The sequence below is a fragment of the Orbicella faveolata genome, unplaced genomic scaffold (genome assembly GCF_042242905.1).
Source record: "Orbicella faveolata isolate gen_17 unplaced genomic scaffold, um_ofav_v1 contig_4, whole genome shotgun sequence".
NCBI classification, from domain to species: Eukaryota; Metazoa; Cnidaria; class Anthozoa; order Scleractinia; family Merulinidae; genus Orbicella; species Orbicella faveolata.
In genome coordinates, this window is record NW_028301569.1 from 11607336 (window position 1) to 11617769 (window position 10434).

General features: G+C 39.0%; 1 protein-coding gene and 1 pseudogene across 2 annotated transcripts; both read left to right on the plus strand.

The window, feature by feature from the left end:
• Nucleotides 1–182: 182 nt before the first annotated feature.
• Nucleotides 183–1551, plus strand: LOC110049752 (uncharacterized). Its single transcript, XM_020755575.2, has one exon. It carries the CDS (start codon nt 398–400, stop codon nt 1181–1183), a length of 786 nt encoding a protein of 261 aa, XP_020611234.2. The 5' UTR covers nt 183–397; the 3' UTR covers nt 1184–1551.
• LOC110049726 (uncharacterized) lies at nt 1547–4570 on the plus strand (annotated as a pseudogene). Its single transcript, XR_002296789.2, has 2 exons — nt 1547–1880; nt 2617–4570. The product of XR_002296789.2 is annotated as an uncharacterized LOC110049726 (transcript).
• Nucleotides 4571–10434: the final 5864 nt, after the last annotated feature.

A 10434-nucleotide genomic window follows, 5' to 3' on the forward strand; every position in this document is an offset into this window, starting at 1 on the left:
ATTATTTGCCCCTGAAAAACCGCTTGTAAAGTTACATTTCAATTTAAACATCTATGCTCAGGAAGTTAAGATAGGCTTTTAGCATGTCTCAGAACATCACGCAATACAGAAAGGAAGTCAAAATAAAGATCATGTCTAATAATAGTGAAGTGTTGAGTTGTTTTTATCTTCTAGAATTTCAGTCGTGCTATACTGCAGGCGCAAAAACAAAACAACAGTCAGTCATCTTTCATTTCCTTGTTTCAAACCGAGCTTTATAAAGGTAAATATTATTTTGAAGTTGATTAACTGAATTGATGCATATGGGTTGTCGTTGATCAATGATTCTAGAAAACGTAATCAAGAACAGATTAGCTTCAGAAATGCCACAAACGAAGTGAAATGCACTAAGGGGAAGATGCAGAGTTCGTGTAGAATTCCACGGCGAGTAAGCGGTGAAGGAGACAGTGTTTCCTCTAATACGGACGTGAAAAAAGGCAAGCAGGAGACTCCTCAGAAAATATCATTAACTGGTCAAGGAAAAGCTGCCAAGTTATTGCGCCAGAGACTGGCATTCGCGTTAGCAACCAACACGAAGCTAAAATCGGATTCTAGTAACAGTGAGTCTGATCCAGAAACTACTGGTAAAGGGTCAAAGACTCAAGAGGGGAGAAAAACATCAATTCCACGAAAGATCTCTCAGGAAACTACGAAAAAAACAACTGAACAACAGCATCTGTTAGGGGAGAAAAACAACGAGGGCAATATACCAGATGCGAGCGAAAGAAGTCGGAAATTTGGAACAACGCAGTCTTTTTTGAAGAATGGCATTGATAATATTGAGCAAGGAAAAATATCAACGGCGGATTTACCGAGACAAAAGAGACCCACGCGACTTTCCAATTTTTCTTCGGATATAAACAATGAAGTGCTCACTAACAATAACACAGCTGTGACACTGTCACGAGATCCACCGAGCTTCAACGAGTCATTACCGAATATTCACGAAATAGCTACGAAGAAATCCGAAGGTGTCACTTCGCTGGAACATGGCAATTTTGACGTTATAGAAAGCGAGTTGTCCAAGCTGAAAGTGGAAATGTATAAAACGTTGGAAGATTTTCAAGAAATAAATGCCGTAACTGAAGGTGTGAAAATGAAACTTGAAGAACTAAGGAGAGACAGAATTCGCTCTGCAAGCTAGATAATATTGGAAACCCATGCACAGAAGAGTTGCTTTGGGATCGCTAAGGCTGCAGTGGTCTAAGTAAAAGACGGAACAAAACAGAAAAACACTTCATGCATTTAACCGCCCTCATATTGTTTCTCAAAATTTATTCCTGCTCTTAAGTGCCCATGAAGTAAAAAAATAATTGCTGCTTATTTGAAAGGCTTTTCAAAGTAAAGAATGGTATTTTCTTTTTTGGAATATCTTTTTCGTTTTAGAGATATTTACGTTTTTGTATTATACAAATGAGGAAAATGATGACGTCATAGGTGGTTCCACTAAAACAGTACATCACTCAATCGAGAATAACTCTAGAAATATTAAAGCAGCGTTCTTTAAATTAATCCAGAAATTCGTGGTTATGGCGCACGAATGGTTGGCACCTTTAAATTCAAGAAAGGCGAAATCCTGAAAACTTTAGTTAGCCAAGAAGGAGGCGTGACCACATTGTCAGCTTCTGGCGGGGGAGAGGGGGGTTACTTTTGTCGTACACTCTAATAACACCCCATTGATAATAGCCGGGGGAGGTGGAGGAAGACAAACACTGAGCGCTCTGAATACCAACTGTCACGCAATACATCCGGGAATTCAGGGTTTGCTACCTGTTGTGGAAGCGCTTGGACTGGGGGGAGTAATGGCAAGCCACCAAATACTGCCGACAGTGGTTTTTCAGGTCAGTGGTTATCCGCAACCAAACTTAAAATGTCACTAGATCATAGTTAGCTCAAAGCTAGTTTTCCTGCATGAGCAAAACGTTTAGTGCATTCTAACCGCGCGGAAACCGAGACGAGAGCAAAACTGCGGCCCGAAATAACAATAAGGGTTAGAACCTTAAAGTAGTTTACTATTTTCTTCATCTCATTAACTACCTTTTTAAGCAAAAATCCACTGATATCGCAAGAGAATTCATAGCGCTAACGTTCAGTTTTTTATCATACACTTAAACGGATGAAAAACAACAACAACAACAACAACAAAAAACAAATAAGCGCTCGCTCCTCTTAATTAGATGCAACCGACCAGTTACCTGTAATTTGCTAGATAAGCAATAAGAAAGCCTGTCTCTTTTCCTAGCAATATGTGGCTCAATTTCCTTTACACGCTCTCTCCTCTGCGTTAGAAACAACATAAACAACAACAACAACTAGCTTCATTTGCATGACCATAAATACATACAGGGTTGCAAAAGCTTTTGTAAACGAAAACGGTAATGATTATCGTGAACATAAAGGTTATGATGCAGCAATCAAAAACAAAACCTCGAAGAGAAGGCTAACCTGTGTTGCAGGGCGGCTGCAACAAAGGCGAGAGAAGGCCTGTTATTCAGGCATTTATCAGAGTAACTGCAATATTTGCCTAGCAACAGGATATGATTGACAGCGTTAACAGCATGCTTCCCTTCTCCCCAGGAGGAGGTGGTAGGGGATTCCTGAAAAGAGGACGAAGTTCGCTCGACTAGGGTGGACTATATGGAAGAGGTGGAGAAGGCGGGCAAGGATTCCTCCAGGGTGGAGTGGAGGGAAGGTCATTATCAAATAATGCTACAGGAGGGTTCGGTGGTGGTGGAGGATGTTACGGAAATGGAGGGGGTGCTGGAGGTGGAGGCAGCTACTCAGGGGGTACTAGTGGAGGTAACAAAACTAACTCCTGCGGGGATGGTGGTGGTTCATATAATGACGGAGAAGAACAGAGTAACAGTTGTTGTTACGATGATAAGGGGCACGGGTTTGTGTTTGTAAGCTAGGCCTGTTAAAATATCGTAAAATGGCGGTTATAGTCCCCATCCAGGTCCGTTTCAAGACCGTTCAAGGCCAATCTGTCAGCTGAGGAAAAGACATACCGTTCTATTCTAGCCCCATCTAGATAAAAGCCCTTAATCGCTCAACTTTTCTTTTTTAATTTACAAACTTCCATATAGAGCTTTAACAGAGATAGACCCTGAATAAGTTTGGAACTAGAGTGCAGATCAAAACGTTTGATCAGTGGTTTCCTTTCTATATATCTCTCATCAGAAATTCTAAGTCATGTCCTGTTAGCAATTTAATTTAATTTCTAAACAAAATCTCCCTTATAAACCTCCCGATATATAATCAAACCCAGTTATCAGTTCCATCCAAAACCTTTTACGAAGCTGTATAAGCTCAGAGCTCATAGCCAGCATTTATGCTGCTTTATTGGTTTGCTTTCTGGTTAACGAAAACATCACAGGAAGGGCCTGTAATGGCGGGTAAAAAAGCTCAAAATAAGAACTCTGTGGCACTCGTGTAATGCGCAAAGCAAAACAAACTCCAGTTTATGATTTTCGTTTCCTCTCCCTTGTATTGCACTGCATATCATTACTACACATAGTTTTCGCAGATAACGAACGCACGTACGTCAAAAACGTAGCAGGCTTTTGGTGGCTACTTTCACCCAAGAGATAAGTAGTATACTTCTCATGAACGCTTTGTATATCTTAACTCTAACGATAGTCATCTCCGTACAGAATGAGAAGAGATCAATGAACAAGAATTTACCCAGTCTGTATAAAACACTTTCTTTCCAGCTGATGTTAGAAGGAATTACGAGTCATCTATTTCGCGAGCATGTTGACTCTTTAAGCTAGGGACCACATCATAATGATTAACTACAGGACTCCTGTCAACTAGGGAAGGTTTCAGAAAACTGCCATGTCAACGTTCACTTTAAAAGGAATAATCCCAAGCAAATTTTGTTAGACAAGATGTGAGATACAGATTTAATTATACATCTTGCCAAAGTTTCCCACGCTTTGCTGCACGGTCTCTTGAGAAGTCAATGTCCTTTGTAATTAACGTTTACTCGCAGAAACTGAACAAGTACAAGTTACTTGAGAGACAAGAGCGGTTTCCGACTTTGTTACTCAAAAAAAGACTTTAAAATGTTTAGTAGTTAATAAACTAATTAAATTTAGAGGTATAAAAGTATCAATATTGTAACATATAAGTGTCGTAAGTTTGCAACCCACTTCTTCACGTTACGTTTGTAAAATTCAAGTAAAGCTTACAATAATGTTCATTTTATTTTTAGTTGATGCGTTTATTTAGCCAATCTGTGAGAACCTAGAACAGACCAAAGAAAACCGTATCATTGTTGTTTATGTTTTCAAATTTTGAAAAGGTTTAATCCTGAAACTAGGTTTATTGAGTAAAGTGTAAATGATTTTTCTGAGTACATTCAACTGTACATTCTGTAAAACCCTCTTCTCGTTAATAACCTCTAAGGCTGAAACTGGCAAAGCTTTTGATCAAAGATCAAAAGCTAAGAGCATCGACTAGAAGAAGACACCACGTCTTTATTTTATCAATTGGTGTCAGTGACGTATTAAACTTAGCTCTAAACATAGCCTCGCAGCATATAATAATATTTAACTTGATGCTGTGCACAATACTGTTTCAGAGCGTCAGTTTTCGACTGAATAATAAGAAGTCTCAATCTCAAATCAGCGTCAGTTCAGTTGTTATATTGAAAAAAAGAAAGTATTTGAAAGAAAATAACTGGTCTTGAAAAGCCGGCGCTACCCACACCGCAAAAGTTTCTTTCTCTTTACGTGCGACGCATATACTCGACTCTGAGAAAGCGACGGCTGTACTGACACGAAGAGGAGTTCAGAAAAAAAAACGATTACTGACAGTCTAAGCGCAAAATTTTCACAAAGATACTTAATTTAATAATCGTGTTTTCCACGCTTAGTTGTTTCTTTAGCAACCCGGGCATAGCGTGAAAATTAATTAATTTTAATCTTGTAAAACAAGTGTACTGTCTTCTTGATTGGACATTTCCTAACGTTGCTATGGAAACAATCTTAAACAAAACTGAAAACGTTCCAATTAATTTTAAAGGTTAAATTTATCTTTCCATGTATGTGAAGATACTGCAAGGATTGAGGTAATTGCTTTGCAGTATTTCGGCTGGCCAACAACAGCCTTCTTCAGGTTTATTGAAGGAAAACGTGCGTTTACATGAATTGTTGCGCGATGTCGGTCAAGCCACATTGATGGCAGGTAGATAGATGCCAATAAATGCTGCCAGGACAGTGAAAACAACGATGGTTGCCAGAGGTGTTAATGTGACGCACCCGAATATGGCACTTAAATAGTGCAAAATAATATAAAAACGAAGTCACAACAATTCACAGAAAGAAAACAACTCGTATCAGTTGGCGTGAACAGGCTGAAAGGAAAGTGGACTAGATTTGAGGTTGTTTAAGGGTAGGTCGACTTCTAGAAAGTAAGTAAAGGACTCATATTGTTAGGTACGTTTTCGATCAATTCTCTTTCGAAACTGTCACAATCCAGAGCAAAATTAAGTAAATGGCAAAAACATCAAAAGCGACTTGCTTTGGCGCATCTTCAGTCCTGAATCTTTTCCGTAAAATGTTTCCTAAATGAATTTCAAACTTCAGTTTTATTTTCTATTTAGCGCAATGTATTTCAGGCCATCTGTGTCCTTGTTTTCTGGATTATTACTAACGGTTTTCACAGCGAAAATTTAGGAATGGTAATGAAAGCAGAATGCAGAACAAAAGTTTACGTATTTCATATTCTGGAAGTTTCAAAACGGAGGTAAATGGTACGAAACTGTACTTGAAACGTTTTAGGAAGAAAATCAAATGAAAAGGACATTTGGGTATAACTCACGTGGTTGTCCTCTTTCACAGAAATTTCGGAATATAAGGTTTCATTCGCCACACGAAATTTGTGGGGATTCAAACCGGAAATTTTTTGGTCGAATGGAAAGCGCCCGGTGTATTAACAAAAAAAGCGTCAAGAATTTACCGTTGCTTCCCGAGGAGCGCGCACTTGCCTTTCGTCAAAGAACAGCGCGGAACAGGGAGCGCGCCGCTTGATAGCTAGTCCGACAGAATTCCACGCGCACCGCGTTTCAACAATAGAGGGACACCTGGGAACTATCTAGTGGAGACGGTAACATAATCTGTCCGTTCTTCCAATCAGCTAAATACATCATGACGAAATGGAGCTAATCTGATTGGCTGTTATTAATGAGTATAGTTTCGGGTTTGTCTCCTCCATGCCACTTCTACACAGAAGGCTGCCAAGATGGCAGAGTGTAGCTATAAAGAAAATACACTTCTTTGTGCCTTTTCCGGAGACAAGCTTGACATTCACGCACAAGCCTCTCAAGTTCATTTTGCTATATTAATCAGGCTGTCTGCTTTCAGACAACAATGCACTTCTCGGAATCAATCAGCACTTCGCATTTACACCATAAAACCAATCAGGGTATCTGTAAAAGTTTTGGGTGTATTTAGCATTGTAAATATCCTGAACTCCCTTCTCGGCTTTCTAACGAACAGCTTCAAAAACGGCGTAAATTATTTGTGGGGAGGAGAAAAATTGTGAACGTTGGTCAAGAAATGTTATATCGCTGTGTCAACTGCTGATCGCCACTGGTACACAGGTATAAATTGTTTTAACTACCTAACATGCTTTAAAACGTTTTTAAAGGGTATAGACACAGGTTTTAAGAGATACAGTACAAGCCAGGAGTTTACAGTGCAGGTCAGTTTAGCTACTGTCAAAATGAAAACTGACAAACAGTCATAGCTTAATAATACATACACACACGAAATGACAAAACGCCCACCACAAATGTAAACAAATGGTCAAAATTTTCAACTCTAAGATAAATCGTATTTACCGTTTTAATATTACAAGGCGAATTGACCACTGACTAATGATAGAAACTTCTGATTAAAATAAGGCTAAAACACCATAATTACCGCCGGCAATGTGTCTCTCTTCACCATCTTATGTGAAATAAGACGACCAAGCAAATTTGTAACTCTGGGCAACAAACAAAACAGGCGAAACTAGAATATATCAGAAAATCACCCAGATATATATTGCCAACCAAACAGACATTTTACATATTCTTAGTTCTACTACAAAGCCCATAGTGCCTAACGCAGTTTTCGCGTTGACTTCTAAGTTCGACAAATAACGCCGACTTTACTCTTGAGAAAAACAGAACGTGATCATCATTTCTCAATTACTGAGCTTCATTGTGTATTTTGCTCAGGAAATTTAATTACAGTCGTACATAACGATGGAAAGAAATATTTAACCCTATTAACAAATGGAATGCTTGGTTCTTTCACTGGAACTAGACGAGCGAAAAGAAACAAATAGGTCCCTGATATTGCTTTTTTCACTCGGGTGTTGAATTTCACCAGGAGCTCCACTTCAAAACTCGATTCTTTACGCAAAAAAATAATCTTGAATTCAAAAATCTACTGAGGCATAAAAAATGTTTAACGAATATCTGGATCACTGTGCTTTTATTTTAAGGCACTGAATTTATGTTCTCCAGTTTTAAAAGAAAAAAGATTTCACCACGCTTTCATACTTCCATATTTGACTAATTTAAGGGAGACATTAAACACATAGAAATTAAACACACAAACTTAATTGAAAGAGCATTTTCATAACAAAGGATTTTAAAACTGTTTTTGAGTCTTTTGTCCAAATTGTTTAAACGGTTAATTTTTAATCTTAAAGATCTCTTTAGCACATAATGTGTAAGTCTTTTCGCTGGCAATGTTCAAAATTAGTTCATGTCGAAAAAATACCGGAAATTTCTAAGTATGTTTAATATTAGAAAAAATAGAAAGCATTTTCCGTGTTTCTGTCAAGTTTTAGTATAAATCTACTACGTCTCTGATTTGCTGCGCTACTCACTATCTATTCTGTTGTAGATGGTGCGTAGCCTAGCAGTGCGCGCTTGTTAACGAACTGGCGGCCGCTTCTTTGCGTTTTCTAAGTGTCTGTGAAGAGGATTTAGATAAAGTTTTGAACAACTAGTAGATCAGTATACTAAAACAATTAGATTATTCGCTTTCGATTTCCATGCGTGGTGGTTGACGATGGCTGCACCCTTGTCAATTATCTCGCGATAGAAATATTTGTGCAAAATCTTGGAGGCAACTCGTTAACATCAACTGTTGAGCTTTTCAAGCCATCAACTTCTAATTGAGTTTTTGCAGGGCATAAAGCAGTTCCTGAAAGGGCCAGAAGAAGTGTTAATGTAATACACTGGGAACACGCCCTTCTTTTTCGTGGTGACGCGAAGTAACGCTCGAGATTAAAACTGGCCGCGCTATGACGCGAACTTAAATAACGCGCGCGATGAAAATTTTGCGCGAGAAACTTTGTGTGTAACAAAATTGACTCGTCCTGTGCACTTAAACTTCTGCTTCGTTATTTACTTCGAGATTGTTACGTGCAATGTTTTAGCAATAATTTTAGTGGTATCTGCCACGGTGCAGCTTAAAGCTGTGCGCAATGTTACATCGTGTGTTAGGACCAAGTTAGCTTGTTACACAAGTAGTAGAACATGCTTAATAATCTGGAATTGCTTCTACGCGGTAATCTACAAAGCATGCACTGATCAAAACCCGCCGGAGCACAGAGAACGCCAGAACGCCCAAAACAAGATCAGTTACGTTTCAGTTTAAGGTGGCTCAAAACATTTTCCAGCACTTAGATTTTGATGGGTCATTATAACCACTCTTTGTCGCTTGATGCTTCAATCATGGTATCAAAAAACTGCCCAATCATTGGTGAACACGTTGTTGTCATTTTCGTGACACAATAGGTTATCATAGCAACAGTATGACCTGCTAAAAACACTCTTTATTACAGCTTTAGGGGCTTATAATTCAAAAACCGCACTTTGGAATTTTTTTATATTATCAAATTTTAATAAGCATGATAAGATGCAACCTTTTGGCAAAGTTTAAAAAACCTCCGTACGTAGGGTTTAGTGCCACCTTAAATTTTCAAAACTGATAACAACGTGTTCACCAATGATTGGGCAGTTTTTTGATACCGTGATTGTAACATCAATTGATAAAGAGTGGTTATAACGACCATCAAATCTAAGTGCTGGAAACTGTTGTGAGGCACCTTAAAACAAGTTTAGTGGTTAGCGATTAGCGGTTAGTAATTAGTGTAAGCGCGACGCGCGTGAGTGGTCCGGTGACTAAAAGCCTTGCCGGGGTCATGTAACGTGTTCTTGGTGAAGCACTTTACTCTTACGCTAAATCTCTCCGCCCAGGTGTATAAATGAGCACAGGCGAGCTGTTAATGGAAGCTGAAAGAATTCTGGGAAGAATGGACAAGCTTCCTATCCGGGGGGGGGGGGTGTAAAAACTCCTTGCCACTGACGTCATGCTACAGAGGACACCGCGGGGATCACAAACCACTACTAGGCTTATAGTTAAGACGAACCACTAGGCCTGTAGTTAAAACACGAGTTAGAGAAATCGTATTCGATTTGATTTGAGTATAAGATCGGACATTTTAATGGTAGCAATGAAACTTTCTAGCAATGCTAAAGGTGGACGGAACTTACATCATCAACAACAACAACAAAAAACATTAAGGTGATATAATCATATTTAAATATTATCATTATCAGTCCATTTTAATCATATAACAAAATTCTAGACTGTGATTGGTGCTCTGCACATCTATTTGTCACGTACTTGGCGCGCGATCACAGGGTGCCCAATTACATATCTTGTAATTGGATACCTATAATCGGACAGCTACACCGGCTTTTTTGTTCAAAAGAAGTTCTTAACTACTTCTTAATCCCGAAATTTGTTATTGATACAATTGATTAGTAATTGGACCAGATAGAGTACAATTCAAGGGGTAATCATGCTTGTAATTTCAAATCGGCTTCGATCGCGCCGGGCCCTTGTCTGATTTTGAAATTACTCGCGCGTTTACTCCCTGAATAGGCCATTTCGGAGTTGCCTTTTGCCTCTGTATCAAAACGAGTCTAAGTGCGAAACCATTCATATGAAAATGAGTTCCGCCCACAGGTTCATTTTCATGCAAATCAAACTTATATTCTTAAGAAAGGTTTTGCACGAAGACTTGGTATCAAACAGAGGCACCAGGTAACTCGGAAATGGCCCACTGTGCTCCACCATAGTTAGCACTACTAACTATGGCTCCGCTCGGTCCTATGGCTATTACTAAGAGCCTTTCCATACCACTGTTTTGGTTCACTCGGTATAAATTGGATCAGATCCTTTCCTTTAAGTAAGTGAGTAAGCTTGTTAAGAACACAATTCTAGCAGGTTCTTAACCCGACAAGTTACCACTTCACACGTCAGCACATTCGGGAAACCTTTGAACTGAAAAGTCTGGCTTTGACAATCATCCTGGCTGAAC